Consider the following 22,341-nt stretch of genomic DNA (forward strand, 5'->3'; position numbering starts at 1 on the left):
TTTCACCTCAAGGTCACTGTTTCTAATCCAGATCTGATTGGAGGGACTGCGAGTGCCTTCTGACAGGTGTTTGGTGTGAAATGAGCTGAAGTTCTCAGTACTGTTAGTGAATAGATAGCTCCATTGGAAAAAGTCACCATCACAGGGGCTTTCTTTTTGGCAGTCTCTTCAGGGAGGTTCTGGGATGAGTGCAGATAGACTGGGAACTACCCTCTGACCTGTGCAGGACACAGTGCTTTTGCTGCTCATAATTTTGGCAAGCAGCTGTGTGAAATTAACAAGATTCTGGACAGTTTCACTGCTGCTGTTCAGAACCTTGAGGGCAGCTGGCGAGAACTGTCTAGAATCAGTGTTACTTTTCTGTGGCTGCTGCTGCTACTGCTGCTTGGAAAGGTGACGACTGGAGGTAGGGGAAGGAAGTGAAGCAGTTCATGGGGGAAGGTCCATTAAGTAGAGGCTGCTAGATACAGAGAGTGGTGGAAGTGCCCCACCACTCTGTAGCAGCGTGAAGGCTCTGGAGAAGGAAGGGGTTAAATGGATGCAGGAGGAGGAATGGTACTCTTGGGGAAGCCTCCCCAATAAACACCACCTTGCCCACTCGAGATGCCAAAACAAGCCTCATTCAGAGCAATGTGTGTAGATCTTCACAATATGAACCTCCCTCTTTCTTGCAGATTTTGATCAGCGATGAAATAGTTAACAAAGTTGACCCTGATTGCACCTGCTGTCATGATTCAGCAGCAATTAAACTGCACTTCATGCGCGTCTCAAGCACTTGCAAACCAGATGTCTTGCAGAGACCCCGTGCGTTCTGCCATCTATTACACCGCAGCACATCTGTCAGGAGCAGGGCCTTTTGCTCACTTCCCACGTCGGCCCTACTTCAGCAGTGAAAATGAAGGACTCCAGATCCCATGATCATTACCCCCTCATCTACTCACTTAATCCAAACTCTATCCTTTGGTACATTGAACTGGATAAGGTACCAGAGGGGCCTAGTACATTCTTAAGATGCCTATGGATCTAAGAACTTGTTTATAGTTAGTATCACTTGGCTTGCAAATAAAGTGATACTCAGTTTAAGATCAGGAAGAAGTGTCCCAGCCACATTAACAAGAACTTGATATTTCTTAATGAGACACAAGCAACAGGGATTAAAACAAAAGGAAAACAAAACGGGAGCAGTTTAGCTCGTCTTTTGAGAATCTGGCCAAAGGGAACATTTTGAGAGCTTTTTTTTTTCCGTAATGTGCACAAATTACAATGGAAAATGACCGTTCTAATTAGAGGAACATCTTTGTCGAAAGATAGTGGAACTAATGACCACTGAACGAGGTCACCTTTAATCTTATTCAAAAAGGGGAGATGGCAGGGCATGGCTGTTAAAGTCAACGGCTCTTGGGGGAGTATGAGCAGCACCGCAGAAGTTAATGGTCTGCCCTCTCACGCCACCTGTGGCTGCTACATTCTTCTTGAAAGCAGCCGTTGGATGTGCAACTGCTTTAGAAGTGGCATCTGCTTCTCTCCCCAAGTTGTTTCCCTCACATCTGCAGCGACTGTGACAAAGCACATGCTCCTCTTCGTTCGCCCTCATTGCTCTGACCTTTCCTGGGGCTCATTTTTTATGCTTTGCCTCCTTAATGACTATTCTAATTCATTTCTGCACTTGCTGATAGTCTCATTAGGGTTCGGGGAACATTCACCTAGTGAGGAGGCCCATTGTTTTCTTGAAAAATAAAAGTTCTTCAGAGCTGAGAAGCTCACCGGTGTGCTTTGAAAATGCCATTTCCTTGCAGTTTTTCCTGCCTCTGCCCCCCCATATGCCTTGTGTTTTCGGCTTAGAAGGAGCCAGCTGTGTTTTCTTCAGCTGGCCATTTCCTGTTTTTCACACACTCCCTCCAGAAAATTCTCCTACTCCATTGCATTTCAATGGACACCAAGATCTGGACATTCAAAAATTTTGTCTTAACCACGGCACCTGTAGCTGCTATTGCTGTGGTAACAACTGACCTGCTGGCTACTGTTGTACTGTCATTGCTTCCTGTTACACATGTAGGTAGAAGTAATCACAGCTGTTTGGCTTCTGAAATGAATTTGGCCGCTTCAGCTCAGTTCACAGCAAGTGGATTTCCACATTATGGGGGGAAAATATCCCTCCTAAATATCACAATTGGCAATAGTTGTCCGTCTTGGTGGTGCTTTTAACAAAGAGAATAAGGATTGAATAGCCAGTGAAATGCCATATTGGCTTTCCCCAGAAGTGCTCTCTCCAGCACAGGCATAAGGCACAGGGTAGTGAAACTTTCCACAGTCTGTTCCTGTTGCATGAATTATGGAGGTGCCCGGGTGACTATGTAGTTAGGGTGGGATCCACAAAGGGATGTAAGCATTGCAGCACTGAGTGTCTATTGCTCAGGCTCCTAGAAAACCACAGGAACAAGTTTTTTGATCCCCAAGGCTGAGTTAGGTGCCCTGGCGCCTTGTGCCATGAATGGGGGGAAGGGCAGGGGAGACAGGCAGCTAAGGATGCGATCCACAACAGCTAGCTTAGGTGGGCAGCCAGCTAGCATGCTAGCCCATGGGAGATGCTGCCCAGAGGGGTGTGTGCTAAGCCCTGCCTCGCTCTCAGAGATAGACGCCTCTGTCAGCTTAGAGATCCACAAACAAGAACCTGCTGCCTCAAGTCAGGAGGCTTCGGAGCCTAAGCTGGCTTTTGAGAGAGGGAACTAGGCATCTGCCTTACTCCACACAAAAGAAGTGGGCAAGGAGAAGGTCTTACTTCTAGCCCAGTGGGAGATGTGGGAGACCCCCGGTTCAATTCCCCCTTCTCTGCTGGAGGGGGAGAAAGGATTTGAAGAAGGGTCTACTACTCTCAGGAAAGTGCTCTGACCTCTTAACTATGGGATATTCTGATGTGGGGCATCTCATGTTGAAGCTGTTGCACTCTGGATAATGAAAGGGTTGTTGGAACAGGGGGACTGGACCTGGGGTCTCCTATCTCCTAGATGGGTGTCCTAAGCACTGACCATTCCCGTTCTCCCTCTCTCTTTCTCTGGTCCAACGACTGTTGTAGTATTTATCCACAGTGGAATAGTCTGGGCCAGAGAGCAAGCGCCCATGCGAATGACTCATTGTTGGACATGGTCTGTTTCGATTAGGAGGTTGAACTTGAAGGCCCCAATGCTGAGGTCTGACTGAAGTGTTCTTGGTGCAGGACCTGAGAGTTAGAGAGCTCAGGTGGCTTAGAATTTTGACCTATCAATGTTCCGGCAAAGTCTCGTGTTCCAAGTGGGATCTATAAGTAACTACTGACATCTGACCACAAGAATTACACACGTGCGCACACACACGCATATATGTAATTTTAAATGGTACCTTCTTCATAGAAAGTTGTATTAACTCGTCATATTATCAGCCTGGGAAAATATCTGATACATAAATATAGCTTCAAGAAATATTCATTACTGCAACTTGCCAAATGAGAAAACAATGAAATTAGGATACAATGTGCAGTGTCGTTAGTGACGGCAGGTTTTTGCAGTGGAAAATAGAAATGCAGTTATTGGTCTAATCCATGCAGAACTCTGGTTAACAGGGAATAATAAGGGGAGTCGGGCGTTTTTCTGTGACCAGGAAAAGAAAAGGCCAGAAAAGAAAGGAAAGATAATTGTCAGGCAGCAATCGGGGCCCAACCCTGTCTTCCAACACCACCTGCGATGTCTGCCAACGAGCTTGTGGCTCAAGGATCGGACTCCTCAGTCACCAAAGGACCCATGGGAAAAAAACCTGTGAAAGATCATCCTTGCCTCGAAGGATCACCAACGAGTAAGGGGAATATAGAGCCATGAATTATTTGTATTACAATAGTACCTATATTTTGAATTGTTTTAAGAGTCATTTTTAACGCATAAATTTGGACAGGTGCTGACAGGCTGACTATTGGCCTAGCCTTTGTTTGGCCTGGATGATGTTGTGTTTATGAGTTGCTATGTGGAATAAGGGTGATGGTTTTTAAAACAGGGCGTGCTTAACATATCTATAAAATGTTCTGCCTGAAGTAACTGGGGGGTTGGAGGGAAGACAAGTGGAAAAGGACTGGACATTTTCAAAAAGTCCCTCTGCAGAGAAACTGGTCAAAATGACCTGGCCAAACTTGCCCAACTATGCATAATCGAATAACAGCATGAAAATAGCTTAGATAGCAAAAACATAAAGTTAACTCATGCATATTGTATGAGTTACATAAGATACTTAATATTCATGATATTCAATAGTATGATAATAACTATATAATTTGGATGTGTATAAATATGAGAGAGAGATTGTAAGGGCTGTTGGAACATTCTAGAACAAACCTATCACGACCTGCGTGCTCTGCAGGAGAATGGTACATTTCTTTTTTCTGTACGTCTGTCATTTCTTACTTTAATAGTAATTATAATCTCAAGGAATGCTCTTGCTTAAAATAAAGGTTTGAATTAATAAACCTGAGCGTGTACCTCTCTCACCCAACACACAGGCTCCAACTGAGACCAGGGCTCATGTACATACACACACAGCCAGGTATTAAACCTAGATCTCCTGAGTCCAGTGCCTGGGCTACAACATCCTTCTTCCTCTTCTGAGCAACCTCTCAGACTTTGGGCTGAAACTGAACTGAAGCGTTGAAATTTTCAGGAATTACACCTTTATTTAAAGAACAGGCAGGTTGAGAGGATCAAGAGCTCTGCAGCTCCTTGAGGGATTATTTCTCTCTCTTTCACAGTTGCAGAGCGGCATAAAATAGTAGGCAAATGCAGCGGGGGGAGGGGTTAAAAATAAAAGGCGACAATAAAAAATGGCTGTTTCTTTCTTCAGTGGGCTTGAAATTTCGCTCGTGCTTTGCACTAAAAAAATGTAATTGCTAAAATATCCCAAATCCAAATAGTTGTATAACCAAAATGGAAGCGCTGGTAGATGATAAAACCTTTTAAAATGTTCTCATGCCGCTCAGAATTAAAAATGTGTTTGCGCTGTTTAGTTTCATGACCTATTATTGCTTAGCTGGCAATTGAACCTTCAACTTGGACTATTCCAATACCCTGCTTGTCTCTTTCATCAAAATACACCCACGACAACCATGACAGCCATATAAAGCTCCTTGTAAAATGAGACAAACTCTGAACATCATTAAGCAGCAATGATCAAGGCATAGGGTCTTTCCCAGAGATTAATGACCAGTTGAAAATTAGTTGGTGGCCCACTGCCCAGTACGTTAGCCAATCTGATTTCTTGTAACATCTCTTGACATTCCAGTCACCTTATATTTTAATATGTGACTGTCATTTTAAAATGTCATTTCCCATTTCCCTGCCAAATGTATCGTTTTCGTTCACAGTAACCTCCACCGGCTCTTGCTTTTCCAGGAACCAGTTCTGTTAGTGGCATCACATATTGTCACATGATTTGTAATGAACACAAACCAATTGGGAATAACTGTTGAAGCTGTTCTTTCAAAATAAGAATAAAAGGAGAAACGGGAAAAGAAAAACCTTTATACAACCCCACCTTTTAAAGACAAACATTGTTCTTAGATCTTTCATGAGCAGAATCTCAAATGATGGCTAAATAGTGAGTAATTATTTATCTACTTTCCTGTAGCGGATCTCCCAGTTAATAGGACCGTGTCTGAATTTGGCAAACTGATTTTATTTAATAGGTGAAATACACCCTTGTGCAAAGGACCAGCACAGGGTCTTTGCACTGCTTAAGTCCCATTTAAATACTATTTTGAGTCCTTAATGGGGATTTAATTAGCTCATATGCCTTGTGCTGGCTCTCTGAGTTTCACCCCTTGTATTCGGAGGCTACAGGGCTGATGTTCATTTAAAATTAAGGAAATGTTTCTTTCCAAATGTGTTCTGTTTTCTAGCACACGACACTTACTTAATCTACAGGTAGCTAAAGCAATAACTTCTGAGCTAAAAATTGCTGTTTCACATGCTCCAAGCTCACATGGAGGACGATACCATTTGAATTAACTAGATTAATTGTTGAATGCAATTAGGCCCAAACTGGTCATTTGATATCCCAAGTGATGGGGTATCCAAAAGGCTTGATCCTCAAAATGTGTTTGGTTAAAAGAATTTCATTTCCTTTTTGAGTTGCAAAGAGCCATGTGTTTCACAAAGGAAATAACCGGTATGCAAGAGACACGTGATTATGAATAACGTAATGCTCAGCTACTATGTATATGATCTGGCCTGGAAATGGATGAGCGGTTATGTATAGAAATAAATTATGAATACTACATCAAAAAAGGGGCAAGCTTGCATTATATATATATATATATATATATATATATATATATATATATATATATATATATATATATATATAAGCATATTTTATATATATAAAAGAATTCTCTACTGTATCTTTGAGTGATACAAAATTCCCAGGACACTCTGAGACCATTACAAGAACAAAATAAAAGTCAAGGATGTCTCTGAGGCTGACCGGTGGGATGGGTGAGACTATGATAGAAAAATACGGGAAATCTATTTGATGATGGAAAAGAGCAAATGTATTTCTAAGCCTTTCCATCTGCCTCACTGCAGTTCTATGTTTGATTTCAGTGATGTTACACTGGCATAAATGTGGAGTAATTTGGTAGTGAACCAGACCCAAGGAACAGGATCTGTGTTTTTATATGAAGGGACGGCTTTCCTGCTCTGGTAGGATATTGCTTGTATCTGTACATTAGCAGCATTGTCCACTTAATTATATTAATATTGTCATCCTAGCATTTGTTTTCACTAGCAGGTGAATTAAGGGATTATAGACCGGATCCATCATGGTACTTAAGCACTGAATCCAATGAGACTACTCATGTACTTAAAGTTAGGCCTCTGTTTAAGTAACTGACTAAATCAGGACCTATATACTGTGTTCTGTGGATAGTACGTAGCCACTTTCATCCAAGTGGGTGCCTTACCCCAGGAGCTGAAGAGCCCTTCAGGGACCTATTCACATTCCCTCTCCCCTTTACTCATGATAAAAGTGTGAAAGAAGGGGCAAATAACAGGAAGAGGACTGCCTATATATATGCTAGTGAGAGTGAATGTTAATGGGACATGGGGGAATATTCATGCAGTGTAGCGAAGAATACTGCTTATTTGCTACAAGAAAGGCTGGAAAACGCAGTCTTTTCCCTGCATTCTTTCAGAACCACATGTTCACAGAACTGAACAGAATTGGATTATGAGGTCAAGCTCCAGACAGGAAACAATTAGCACCCATGTACTCTGAGGTGCAAGACACTTTAGATTCCATTGATACAAATGACATACATTTGGGCCAGACTGATTACCGATACCTCGGTGAGGGAAATCCGTATTCATTAAGTTTAGCTCAGCAGCAAAGCATGCAGGGGTGGTTCATCTTCTAATTCTTCATTTGCTTCCAGGTCACTCTCCAACCACTGTCCTTTTTTGTGCAGCAACTTTTTTTTTCCCATTTGTAACACCTACTCTGTCACAGCTGTTTTGATTTATCGACCACTCGGATTTAATACTTTGTTCCTTGGTGAAATCTTGGAGCTCATTTCTGATCTAAGGTCACCTACACTACTTATTCTAGGGGACTTTAATCTCCATATGGATGTGCCCTCTGACACCGGCCAAAGAATTCACTGTACTACGATTCACTCCAGCTTTATCAGCACGTCCACTCACCTGCACATCTGAGAGGTTGTGCTTTTGATAAGGTTAACTTCTTGGGTCTCTCGTTATGAGGGTTTGAGAGCACACACCTGGCTTTCCAATACATTTCTAGATTTATTGTACCCTTAGGATTCCACACAAATAAGTTGCTTGTTTGAAGGGGGTCGTTGCCTCAACTCATCACTTCTAGCCCAAAATGAATGTTCATTCTCCAGCTGGAATTTTGCAATGCTGGCTTGTTGTTCTTTTCATGTGCTTGTACCATTTACCCCGCATGACCCGGGAGTGCAAATGTATTTGAGGGAATGAAGGCTTTAAGGTTTTGTGTCTTATTCACGTTGTGGTTTGGGTTAAATCTTGGTGTTATGGGCTGCTGCCTTTCATTCAGGATAAATGTAATGAACTGGCTGAAACAATAACAGTTGCATATAAAACCCAGGCATGTGGAAGGCTTGAGAAGAAGCTGAAGTAGGGGGCCCAAGGGGTTTCAAATGCAGGGGTTCGGTTTGGTGGAGCTGTTTCTGTGTGAGAGCGTGTGAGAGAAGTGACTTCCACTGCCTTAGAGTTTAAGGCCAGAAGGGACCACTAGATCATCTATCTGGCCACCAAACACCACCGAGCACCTGCACTCTAAACCCAACAACCCAAAGTATTACAGCCTACAGGAAACTGAATATGTGCCCCAGATAGAGAATAGAGACCGAGTGGCCAGAAAGCTAAGCAGACAGTAACAAGAGCACTGGGTAATGTGACCGTGAGAGGAGGCTAAGAGAGGAAGGTTTGGGACATGGGGAGCTGGCTGGAAAGGCAGGTATGGAACAGTGAGCAAAGGAAGTGTCTCCTGCTATTTGATTTCTACTGTGTTCAGGGAAACTAGACTTTGTACACAATTCTTGTAAATAAATAAGACTGCATCAAAGAAAATACCTGGTTCTATCATCAATTTCTCTTCATAGTGGAAACAACCTGCGTGATCCCAAACTTTTGACTAGCAGCTCAAGGCAAAAGGGTTAACAACATGAATGCTTTGGGACTCAGAAGTTCTTAGGCTTTGAAATCAGTTTTATAAATTAGGAGTGCACCACATCTTTGCTTGCTTGCTTTGTACTGTAGACAGTTTTAGGGCACCAATCATCGTGGCAGAATAGCTGGGCAGCAGCTATGTATTTAAGGCGCACAAGAACAAGGAATAACAGACTTGGCTCCTGGCTGTCTGGAATGGCCACTATTGCCTAGTAGACATTTTTTGCACCAGGTCATCTTTTGCTCATTGTGTCCAGGTCACTGTTACATATTTACCCTGAAAGCAACTGGACTTGGGCTCACTCTGATCTCTTGTGGCAAGGTGCTCCAGAGTCCTCCTTTGAGAATAGCATCCTGGGAATTTCACACTGGCTCTCACCAACTTCATAGCCCTGGCAAGTGAAATTGGACACAGTTAGGATGCAGAGGCGATCGTTAGTAGAGACCCTCTGCTTTAGTCCTTTTATAGATTGGTCACAACCCAGCCTGCGGACCTCTCATTGGCTTCTCACACAGTCACTCGGGCTGGGCTCATCACCCTGCTCCAGGGGGGCATTGGGTGTCCACAACTGCGGCGCCCCCCTCTTTTTGTGTATGCCGGCCTTCCTATCACCCTGTGCTGCTGCGCCCATGTTCCGGCCAGATCCCAGGCCCAGGCCCCGCCTCCTGGCCTGACCCCCACGCGCCTCCCCGACCACAGCGCCCTGGGTGGTTGCCCATCCCTAAGGCTGGTCCTGACGGCTAATTCAGTAAATACTCTGAGTGCAGTGCTTTCCTCCCATCCTAGGGAGGGAATAGGTGTTTGGTGGACTGCATTGGTGCCCAGTTTCTGTGGGGATGGAAACGAGGGTTGCACAGGGTTTCACACCTTGTCTTCTCTGCCAGTGATGAATGCCCTCCTCCCTGAATGGAGGTGGCCAAAGAAACTCCCTGAGGAGAACCTTGCTGTGGATCTGTTACCAGCAGAATGTATCCCTGCTTGGCGATTTTCCCTGTTGGCATGCCAGGGGGTAACTAAGGGCAGAATTTGGATTGCAGCTCTTGGCTATCTGCTCTTAATAGGGGAACAACTGTGAGCGCAGAGCATTTGTATAAGAGAGCCCACAGCGGCTTTGCTCTTCAGAGTCTGATTCTCTAGAGATCACCTTCCTCTACCCCTCTTTGCAATTCACTCTGTAATGGCTTTCCTGAGTCTTCTGCCACAGAGTTCACTTCCTATGATCTTCACTCTTTTAAAATTCTTTAATCCCTGCTTCTCTGTGGTGTTGGCTTCCCGAGAGTGCATTGATTACAAGATATTTTAAGGCCATTCATGAGCTGTTCTATCCTTATGCTCTAAGCTGTGCCTTAAAAGCATGACAGGAAGGTTTGTTATTCAATGCAAGATGGAAATTAAAATATGCAGAAAAGTGGAATCCCCATTCTTAAGTTCCTCCTTCATGGGGTTCTCTGCCTTTGGGCAGGTGCAATAGGTTTCAATAGATCTAGGCAGAAGAATAGTCAGTTTGAGTTGGTGGGTAGTTTTGTGGGTTTTGTTAACTCTAAAAGCTGCACCACAAGCTAAAGACTCAATGCTCCAGGCTGCTGAGCTCTGAGGAGTGGGGTGTGGAAAGCCAGCAAGCTAACACTGAGTACTCAGCATTTGATCAGCACCTGTTCACAGGTAGGAGAAATTTCCTTACAGGTAGGAGAAATTTGCCTGGTGCTCAGAAATCAGAGTAAATACCTTTAGAGATGTGCATGGATGAACAAAAGTAGGCATGACCATGAGGATGGAGAAAATCCATTACAAGGGCAATGCAGTGAATGCAGATGATGCACATAGCAGACATCTTCTGGCTTTTCAGTAACTTCCACTGCTAAGTGGGAGTAGTGGCTTTACCCCCAACGAACTTAAGAGCTGCACTAAGAAGAGAAGGGGCAATCAAGAAGGTCTTTTATTCCACTGGAAAAGAGTAGCACTCTCAAAGCTGAGCACCCTACCTTTACCAAGAGACAATTTGAGGATGTCTTTCCTAACCTTCTTGAGCAGTCTGGAAGTATGAAAAATGGTATAATAATGTATCTGTGATGCTGGCCGAGCAGGTGCCAGCTCATGCTGAAGTCCCAGGTCAATGTGCTTGTGTATTAGTACAGCTCAAAGTAATGGTTAAATGTATAAGAGTGTATTTGGTGTTTAAACTTCATGAAAACTAATAGGTTGTTACTTGCATTGTTTTCACTTATCTGTATCTTGTTATAATGTCGTAGCAAGTATTTACATTGTGCGTACCCCTGTAACTAAATTACCCACCAAATGTGGAAGAAGCCTCGTGGAATGCAAATTAAGAACTTTAACAGAAGAGCGCTAATCTGAAAGCAGGTGGTCATTATGTGTGATGACTGGAGGTCATTCCTCACTCACTCATCAAAGGAATACCCACTTTGTCAGACGTCTCTCTGGACTGTTTGGTTCTAACAGGGCAGAATAACTGAACGAGAAGATGGAGATCCCCAGAATTATTCTGGGTAGCCCTGAGAGACTTTTGGGAAACTGACAGATAATTACATTTCTGCTACCCTGTGGAATTATAGAGTGTGACACACCTGTATATATATTTTACCTGCTTTAACGTCTCCATAACTCTCATTTCATTTTCTTAGCTAATAAACCTTTAGTTAGTTTACTATAGAATTGGCTACCAGCATTGTCTTTTTGTGTAAGATCTGGAGTACCGATTGATCTGGGGTAAGTGACTGGTCTCTTAGGACTGGGAACACCCTGATGTGATGTGATTTTTGGCTTAAGTGAGCTTTTATCATAAAGTCCAGTTTGTCTAAGGGGTCTGTCTGTGACTCCGTGGTAAGACTGGTATAATGATCCAGGAGTTCACATTTGGTACTGCTTGGGTGAAATCTAATTGTAGAACATACCACCAGTTTGGGGTGTCTGCCCTGTTTTCTGACAGTCTGCCCTGAGGTAGGCACTCACAGTTGTGAGCTACTCCAAACAGTGTGACAGTAGCTACCAAGACAAAGTACAAAATTCAGTTTTGTTTTCTGCAAGTGTCCTATTGTCACTGAGCACCAGCATGGCCTAAACCCTGCACTTCGCTGACATGGTGTCATGGCTGCAAACTCCACACACATTTCATTTCAAAACAGGTCTTATTTTTCAGGCTGCATGCCTAAGGCTGAATCCTGCTAGTCTTAATTAGATGAATAGTCCCATTGATTTAACAGGGCTACTCATGTAAAACAGGCAGGATTTGGCCTTTAAAATGTATGTTCATTCAGCTACACATTTATTGTTGGATATATTCGATCCGTACGATAAACAAATCGGTGAGGATTTGCATCTCTCAGCATAACAGGTTAGTATCTTTTCTTAGTTATTAATTGCTGGACACCAGATGCTAAGAGTTGATCTTTCATATATAGTGTATCACAGATTCAAATATGTACATTTATGTAATGTATTTATACCAAGTCTTGATTTTTAACTCACTCCCTTTTAAGGTATCATCTTTTTGGGCCCAATCTAGGCTCTGATCTTGCTCAATTAAAGACATTAGGAGTCTTGTCTTTGAGTTCAATGAGCGTCGGATCAATTTCTTAGTACCTATAGAACAGAAGACTGGAAGGGGCCACCTCAGTTATTGAATCCGGTCTGCTGCTACTGCAGGCAATGGGAGTTTTTACACTGATTTTACTGGGCATTGGCTCAGGCCCTTTGTTTGATTCTATTTAACAATAAATAAATAAAAGCTCTTTAAACTAAAAACAAGCTTTTATAAAATCTCACAGATCTTCAGGCTTCTGTTTATTGTGGCTAAAAATTACCGCACAGAGAAATTGTGTAGAACAATCATTTGGAATAAAGTGGCGTGGCCAGTTTCATTTTTTATTATATATACTGACTTATGGAACATCTACTGTCTTAGAAGCAGGGCTTTTATTTATTATTATTTATTATATGACTATTAGGGACTTGCATAAAAATACACAGCCTGCCAATAAATCTAATGTGGTAACTATAAAAGAGAGAATTTTATGCTGTGTTCAACATTTTTCATTCTATAAAATGCCTTATGTATTTTACTACTATTGCATATTTTGCTTAAAACAGTTGTGTGTGTGTTTTTCCCCCCTCTGGAAAAAATAATATATATATTTTACATTTTAGTGCTCAAATGGAAGAGTAAATTTCCTTTTTCGGTATTCTAGATATCTAGTTTTCTGTCCATTAAGATTGTTCTACATACCAATTTGACAGCAGAGATCAGACACATCTCCAGCTGGGTTTGAAATACTTGTGAAAGCAACACACACACACACAAAAGGGACACTGGGAAGCCAATCTAATTAAAAAAAAAAACAGTTTAATTTTTTTATACTCTCCATGTGTGAAAAACCTGCTTAGAAGCTTAATTATAATATTCCCAGCTCTGCTGATTTTTGGTGGCTTTCTGTTTAGCAAACTCTGGGCTGGATCCTGTTCATTTTACACATGCAAGTGGAGAAATTCCATTCACTTCAATGGGATGTTTTTGTGTGAGTGAGCAGAGCAGAATTTAGCCCACTGATATTTGCTGATGCATGTTTATAGAGAATGCATGTCTGCTTTGTGCACTGCTGTCTTCATGCGTTAACTAGAGATGGGTCAAAACTGCAAAGTTCACTTTCCCTAAACGCAGGGGTGTTCAGATCAGTGATTTTGGTTCAGTTGATAGAAATAAGGAACAGGCACTAAAGGCCTGATTCTGATCCAATCACTCACATTGAATATTACCTTCGGGGTAGTCCTGTTAAAGTCAGTGCCTATGTGTCTCTCCTACACAGTCCCCAATAAGGGGTGATTCAGGGGTAGGATGGTTGTGGCCAGAACCATGCTGTAGGGTAGAGCAGTCCCTGGAGATGCCTCCTAACAAGCACAGCACAGATTTCTGGCACTTCATCTTTTATGCAGTTCACTGAAAGGCAACGTCTTAATATGACAAGTTCCTTGGAGCAGCCTTGTGGTGTAGTTAAAATGCACCAGAGCATATTTTTCCCATTGTGGACATTGTTTGTTTTTTTTAAATTTGCTGGCACATCATGATCACTTAATAATCAAACATATTGTCACTGAGTACTAGTGGACAATGGGGAGTGAATTACTTGGCAGTTAATTGGGGAGCTAATTCATCTTGGCCCAGCTGGTCATTAGCTGCTAGGAAATGTCCATGCTTCAGTTCATTACTGCTACAGACTTGTGCGCCTGCTTTCTCCCCCCCCACAGTCCTGAGGTTTTCTGTGAGTAGGAGAACAGAATAATTCTCCAGGGCTTGTCGTCGTAAAGTTCTCAGCTTTTTTGATGTATCCCATGTATTATTTTGAACAGTATTCTTCTACGTTTCACTTTCTTTTTATTTAACCAGGCCTTTGATAGTATGCACCCGCCGACACTTATGTGTGTACCTTGCATTCTTTGCAGACAAAGCCCCAGAACTGCTTTGATGGCGAATACTTTATGATTCTCTGCCTCATCTTTGTGTCTAGCTAACTCATTAAAAAAAATCTTTTATATGGCATTGGTAATGGACAGGGTGCTTTACAAACATAGATAAGACCCATCCAATGCCTTGAAGACCCTGTAATCTAAATAAGACAAGACAAACACAAGGGGAGGCCCTTGTCAACAACTCAGGAGATTAAGAGTGTGGAGGTAATTAATGATGAGACGGGGAGAGGGATTGTTTGAAGTGGTGGTACTGGGGAGGGGTTGGAAGTTGGGGAGAGAGAGTGCTTGGCAGATAGGGAGAAGGAAATCCTTCCATGCATAGTGAGGGACTTGACAGGAGGCATGAAGATGGGGTGGGGGGTGGGGGAAAGTAAAAGTGAGAGGAAATGGAGGATGAGTAGGGAGAAAGGAGAGCAAGGCAACATTATCTAGAGTTTCACAGATGAAGGCAAGGAGCTTGAATCTGATGTGATAAGGGACAGGAAGCCAGTGGAAGTATTTAAGCAGGAGATGGATGGATTTGTAGATCTTTCTGTCTATATCATTCGCCTGTCTAGTCTATCTAGCAAACTTGTCATTCTCTCTATGCATTTATAAGGGCTGGCTAATTGGTAGATGGAGGCAGATAGAAAAACCAAGCACTGTTATGATGAACTAATCTGAATTAAGCAGAACATGTGAAGTGCAAGTAATGTGCCTGGTCCTGCAGGGGGCGCTTGGTGCCTTCCCCCTCCAGGGGCTCCAGTGAGAATCGAAGTGGCTCAGTGTCTTGCAGGACTGTGTGCACTCTGACCACAGTAAATTGCTACATTTTCCCTGCGTTGATTCTCTTTTGGCACCATGACAGTAATACCCCTCCCCCCCAACACTTCTACCTCTCTGATTATTAGGCCACCACCAAGTCAAGCAAGGGACGTGTGAAGTCGTCGCAGTGCATCGTTGCTGCAATAAGAACCGAATTGAAGAACGGTCGCAGACAGTGAAGTGCTCTTGCTTCCCGGGGCAGGTGGCTGGAACAACAAGGGCACAACCCTCTTGCGTGGAAGGTAAGCAATCTCCTGCTCACGCCTACTGCTCTTTGGCTCTCCGAGACGTTTAGTCTCCTTGATTGTTTGACTTCCTGCTGTCTAGAAAGCATAATCCCTCCTTTTGTTAATTTTGGAAACATCTCTGTTCATTGATGATAATGAGTGTGCATAAATCTTGGTGTAATTAATCCCCTTAATGTATGTTCTTGTTCATTTCATGTCTGTGCCAATACAACTTCTTAGTTTTTCCACATTAAAAATTGTACTTTAAACTAGCCTCAAAACGGCACAAGCCAAGACATTGTGAGTTTAATCATTAACCCATCCAGCTGCCTCTAGCCATAGCATCATGGCCATGGAATCATTGGGACATAAAGAAACCAGTGACTGGTCATCGATCCAGTACTTCATAGCCACGGGCAAGCAGATTAGTACTGAGACATCTGGTTTGTGTGAACTCTCCTCTAGGCTGGCATAATCCAGCACCCTATATTGATAATATGCATCTGCACTGGGCCCCCTGTGTGTCTCCTTTGCCCTACATCCATTCAGCTTTGCATGTATTCTAACCCAAATGAGATGGCATGTGAAGAATCCCAAGGGAGTTGATTATGTACCATTGAATTGGTGCCACAAACAATAGGTGGCACTGTTATGATGTTCTGATAAATGCAAAAGCATAGTACAAACTGATCTAGTCCATCACCCTTGCCTTCGGTTACGTTGAAGAGCTTTACAATCCATAGGCACAACAGCACAGTTTAAAGATCGATTTATAGTCTTCCATTTGTTGGCACTGGTAAATATCGCTTTTTATAACATTTGACTGATATAAATTAAAAAGTTATAAACTAAGACATTTCTCTTGAGCTGAGATCTTATAATGCAGCCAGATCTTATAATGAATTTGTGTAGCTGAAATATCTACCCCCAAAGACTCAAATCTCTCTAAATATTTCATTGTTTGTCTCCGAACACATATGCTGCTTCTGGCCATGGGATGCTTTTATGTTAGGAAATGGCTAATATAAGTCTTCATTAGCTTATTTGTCAGTAAGAATTAAAAGGATCTTTACATATAAGTCTGTGAAATTTACATTTAAATTGAAATAAAGCAGAAAATTTTTAGTAGCTTACTGCTAATTAATATTGACACAGAAATCACTGCCCTACATTTTTGTTAATCCACAAGTAAGATACTTATCTTCTGTTTTCATTGCTTTTCTCACAAAATCATGACCTTTAAAAGTTAAATATAAAATACCCTCAGTTTCTCTGACTTTCTATAATGTTTCACTTTAGGAAAAATCCTACAAATAAATGTAACTGTCTGATTTTAGTACTTACTTAACCTATTTATACGTTTTCTATTTCTGAGACCCTGTTATTTTATTTAGGAATTAGATTTGGCTTGACGTCTGAAATATCTTGTAATGCAGGGGCACAATTCAACCTTAATTTTTCAGTTTACTGAATAATTTTTCCTGTAGAATCATATGCAGTACCTGTACCTTTTATGTAACATACCATGCCACAGTTTTACTGTTCTTTATGATGGATAATAAAGTCTAGACATTTATTAAAATATACTTTAGTATTACAAAGGTAACACTCTGTGCTTTCACAACAGAATGAAGTGCATAGTGCAGTGGAAGTCTAATTTATTTTGTCAAAGCAAACACTTGCTGAAACAATTTAATGGCTTCTTTTCCTTCAAGTGTGCTTGAGATTAAATAAGACAAAACATTTAGAATGCAAGATTTTTAGTTATGAAAGGAGAAGCTCTTGGTTTTTTCCCACCTTAAGGTGATGTTTTAATATACTTTATTTATTTCTGTAAGCATTTAGATCTGGACTCAATGACATTTTATTCCTCTGCTGTTGCACAGAACCCATAACTATCTGTTCACAGGCTCAAAATTGGATTTTTCACTATATTCAGACTTCTGTAAGCCTCAACAGTGCACAAGCCAGAAAGAGATAATATTTAACATGGCCTGACTTGTATAACTAATTATTTTAAATATAATGAAAGAGATTCATTATTCTTTTCCCAGAGATTTTACCAAGGTCAAGAAGATTTAATTGGACCACATTCCGCACATTCGTAACATGAGAGTTAAAGGTCTTGTTGAAAGCGCAGTATTACTGGTTACATTCTAGCTGAAACAAAGTGTACTTTAGAGCGCTTATTTTGAGTGGCTTTTTAAGGTATCTTCTTTTAAGCTTAGCTAATATTATTTATATTCAGGTAGCTCACTTCCCTTTGTGTCAAGCATTCCGCATACACCATGTAATAATACTGAAAAGACAGTCCTTGCCCCCAAATTCTTTACAATCTATACAGCCATAGTAGGAGAAAAGTGAAATACAAAAGACTTTACACACAATTTCATAATGAGGTCCTGGTCTAGGAGTAGGTCTCCATATTATGCCAGAACATGAAACCCTTGTTCAACTTGATGAATACTTTCCCACATGATTAGTCCTATTGATTTCAGAGATGCTACTCACATCAGTTCATGTACCATTAGGTAAACAAGGGCAATACAAATGGTGTTAGTTCAGGAAGAATTATGAGGCCAGAATGGAAAAATCATTAAGGAAGAATAGGCAGCCCTTGGTAAAAATACCTTTAATAATCCCTCTCTCCTATCTAGTGCTTTTCATCTATAGATCTCAAAGCACTTTACAAAGGAGGTCAGCATCATTATCCCCATTTTACAGATGGGGATGATGAGACCCAGGGAGGTGAAGTGACTTGTCCAGGGCCACCCAGCAAAACAGTATCAGAGCCAGGAATAGAACCCAGTTCTCCCGAGTCCCAGTCTATACTTAGCAGTCTTTGTAATGGACATAATTTCACGCAGACTGCCCTAGGGCCAGGTACCCCAGGCTTCCAGGGTCTGTGGCTCGGGTGAAGGCCTGCCATGTGTATCCCAGGGTTTCTATTTCTGTGGTGTTGGGATTTCTCTCAGATTCCCAAGAACTCAACTCGACTCCAGGTTTCATTGTTGGCATACAATCAAACTACACAGAGCTGATCAGACTCATGGATACGGGTGGATACAGGGCATACCACAAATCCAAAGAGTACAAATATTGGTTACTTTATATACAAATGAAACCCCATACTGACACGTGTCTTCCATTCTACATCATATTGTGAACTTTATGATTGGGCAGATTATTTTCAGGATCAATTCCTGTACATATCATTCCTTGTTCACATGCCACATGTACACAGCCTGTTTTGTAAGTTCCCTCCTTGTATTTTGTTTGTTCCCTCCTTGTATTTTGCGTGCTTATCTCCCTTCTACCTATTTGTAGCCATTGCTTCTGACACAATTATTTCTTGCCCCTGTTTTTACATAGCTTCTCTCTTTCCCTGCCCTTGGCTACTGGGGCCCACTCATACCAAGTAAGGCCTACACACAGCTCTGGGACAGTCCTGCCATACCAGGGCTTGTGGGGTTTCCAGGTTCCCAGCCGTAGAACCAGGACCCTGGAGTTCCTGGAGTGTGTTTCCAGGATCTGTGGTTGCAGGCCAGTCTTGCCATGTGGACTGCCCTAGGGTGGGGACTGCAGGGCTTCCAGACTACTTGGCCAATTGCTACCAATTCCTGAACTGACCTGGGAGTCTGGAAGCTCTGGGGTCATTGGCCTCAGAGCCACAGACTCTGGGAGCCAGGACAGCTGCTGGCTGAAATTAACATTCTTGTCAGTTGCACAACTGCCAGCAGCAATGAGACTTTCTTGGCTTTTCAGCAAATTGTGAAATTATCTGGGTTCCTGGGTGGAGTTGTTTTTTGGTTTGGTCTTTCTCATGTTTCATTAACTTGTTTCTTGACCCAGCTCCCATTGAAGTAAATGGGAGCCTTTTCACTGACTTCAGTGAGATATGGATTGGGCCCTAAGTTGCTAAGTACTGTGTGTTATGGCTTTTGGTGTAAGTAGGCCATGAAATGGGTATTTTAAAAAATAATCATGATGGCGTTTAGAGTAGAATCATAGCTCAGCTGGGCAATTTGGATTTTAAAATAGCTTGGACAGATGTTAAAGAATATTCCAGAAGGTCGAATTAAAGCAGCAGTCTTACTCCAGCAATACTGCGTGTTAAAATAGAGTACAAGGTAGTGAACTAATGGGTCAGACTTCAAAATACTTTCAAACAAACATGGTGACATGTAGGGCCAATTTTTCAGCGAGGCTTCAGCTTTGTGCTAATTCATAATGGGCAGGCATGCCTGTAAACATGGGCTTATGCAGTCAGGTGAGTGCCCATGCACATTTCATGTAGCCTGGATACTGCATGGGCACTCTAGACCAGGGGTCAGCAACCTTTCAGAAGTGCTGTGCCGAGTCTTCATTTATTCACTCTGATTTAAGGTTTCGCGTGCCAGTGGTACATTTTAACATTCTTAGAAGGTCTCTTTCTATAAGTCTATAATATATAACTAAACTATTGTTGTATGTAAAGTAAATAAGGGTTTTAAAATGTTTAAGAAGCTTCATTTAAAATTAAATAAAATGCAGAGCCCCCCGGACCAGTGGCCAGGACCCGGGCAGTGTGAGTGCCACTGAAAATCAGCTTGAGTGCCGCCTTCGGCACCCGTGCCATAGGTTGCCTACCCCTGCTCTAGAATATAGTATCACTACAGAGTTAGGCATGGAAACTTGGTGCTTCTCTGGTCAATGAGTGTGGCAGTCACCCTATCTGCATAAATATAGAAATGAGGTGGTGTTGGGGGGACACACTGGGAGTGAACGATGCCACAATGCAGCCTATCCACAGCAAATACCCAAACCCATAGGCTGGAATAGTGTCTACCACTGTTCAGCGTACCCTCTGTTGTGCATTAGGACCTCTGGATATACATAGTCACGGATGCTTTGGCTCTTTACTCAGCTCAGCTCTAGCTACCCATGTGCCTTTGCTTGGTTTTGGCAAGCACAAAACCCCTTTTTACAGAGCCCAGGGCATGCAGTGGTCAATCCATCCACACCCCCACCCTGGGAATCAGGGGATACAGAGTGCCATAATGAAGCTATGCCAGCTTACACCTGCTGGGGATCTGCCCCTAACTGTTATGTCGAAATTAATATTAGCAAAACAAATCTGGCGAGGTGAGGAATTCTACCAATGTGGGACTAATTGGAAAACACCTTCATCTGGAATATGCCTAGAGAGGCGAAAGTTGGTCAGAAGATTGTTGGCAGCTAACCATGTGCTACAGAAAGGAATGCAACATTAATTAAATCCTGGGAATGCACTGGACTGAAAGCCTTAAGTGCCTTGAATGTAAGAAATCGAGCCTTAAATTGAATCCTCATTCATTTTACCCAATCTCATTTGTAAAATGAGTCTAGTAATATTTTCTGTGTTGTGAGGCTTAATTAGTATTTGTAAAGTGCTTTGCACTTCTACAGTCTTTCACCCAGGGAACTGAAAATGTTGGTTGTAACAGAAGTCAAAATAGCTCTCTAAAATGAAAAGTGGAGAGGTAAAAAGCAATAGAGCATGATTTTCCATTGCATTTTCCCGCCAAGCCCAGAAAAGTCCACCGGTATTCCCTGGCAGAAGTACTTTTAAAATAGGGTGCAGGGGCAAAAGGTATTTTCCTTAAAATAAGGCATTGGGTCCGTATATTTTTATTCCATGTTCATGATAGCCCACTCATTACATTTTTTCCTCACTAAGGTCATTGCACTTTGAGTGCCACAAACAAGGAACCATCTGTGTGTGCACGCGTATTGTATATACAGAGGTAGATATTTTAGTACGGAATGCTATTGACTAGATTTTTGGTTTTGTTTTTTGCAAGTTTTGAGCAAAAAAAATCAAGACTATTTCTTTCTCCCCCCTCAATCCCCTCCCCCCTAGCCTCATTTCCCTTGGGTTCTTTGAGCCTCCGAAGACAGGCCAGCCACATGCTTTGAGAAACACTACTGTAGATAAATTAAGCTGCCAAGCTCAGAACAGAGCACAGAATATGAAAGGAAGAATTTTTAATCATCAGTGAGTAAAAAAAAATGAGAGCCTGTATAACTGCCTAGCGTTGCAGCTGTAAGATGTGATCAGAGCCATAGAAAATTTGGTTTAGTAAAGGTCAACTCCTTGTGCTATGAACAAGCGGTAAACACTTAAATTCAAAGTGATCATTATGACATTTAGTTTTCTCCTGTTTCCTCTGTAGAAATAAACATCCTTGAGTAAGTACCTAAAGCTAGGCTGACAGCCACTACCAAGAGGATAAAGCATTAATAATTCTTGTCTGTGGTGAAGCTACCTTTCCTAAGTGTGTTAAACGTATCTCTAAGTAAATCATCACAAGCCGAACTATCCCCCACCTAGGGCAATATACTATTTACTAGTAATGGAATCTACTATTACTTCCCTGCAGAGCTGTGTCAGCAGAAGATTTATTCCAGGTAGGGCAGTCCACAGTCGATTGGTAGATGTCACGCCAAAGTAGTCTTCTATTCCCTCAAGATGTTGGTAGAATATGAGATTGGTATACTCAGCGAGGACGGTGATCAATTGTTCTCTATGCCCGCTAATGGTAGGACAAGGCATAAAGTAGGTAGCATAATCTGCAGCAAGGGACATTTAGGTTAGATATTAAGAAAAACTTCCTATCTGTAAGAATAGTTAAGCTCTGGAATAGGATTCCAAGGGTGGTTGTGGAATCCCCATCATTGGAAGTTTTTAAGAACAGGTGAGACAAACCCCTGTCAGGGATGGTCTAAGTATATGAGGTCTTGCCTCAGTACAGGGGGCTGGACTAGATGAACTCTCAAGGTCCCTTCCAGCCCTACATTTCTATGATTCTATCTGAAAAAATAGTTACTGAAACCTCTCCAAGAACTCTTCAATTTGATAAGGGGAGGAGATATTTTAAATCACTCCATGATTCAAATGGTGATAGGGACAGCAAAAGTTTAGTAACTATTTCTATGAAGAAGAGTTTAGTCTAAAATCCAGCCCGAAAACTTTCCTAGTACAGGAATACAGGAAGCATTTTTCAAATGAGCAAATGTGCCCAGAGAGCTAAGAAATACGGCACTACAAAATAGATATTATGGACATCCTGGCATAAATTGA

At 42.0% G+C, this 22,341-nt stretch overlaps 1 protein-coding gene across 5 annotated transcripts in view; it reads left to right on the forward strand.

Annotated features, from left to right (window-relative positions):
* TAFA4 (TAFA chemokine like family member 4) overlaps positions 1–22,341 on the forward strand; it is a 128,981-nt gene that overhangs the window by 95,367 nt on the left and 11,273 nt on the right. For all 5 annotated transcript variants that reach the window (XM_039546108.1, XM_039546106.1, XM_039546109.1 and 2 more), the window contains exon 4: positions 15,099–15,254. In XM_039546108.1, coding sequence (XP_039402042.1) covers positions 15,099–15,254 — 156 coding nt within the window. The remainder of the gene's footprint in view (positions 1–15,098; positions 15,255–22,341) is intronic.

This window comes from Mauremys reevesii, linkage group 7 (assembly GCF_016161935.1).
Source record: "Mauremys reevesii isolate NIE-2019 linkage group 7, ASM1616193v1, whole genome shotgun sequence".
NCBI classification, from domain to species: Eukaryota; Metazoa; Chordata; order Testudines; family Geoemydidae; genus Mauremys; species Mauremys reevesii.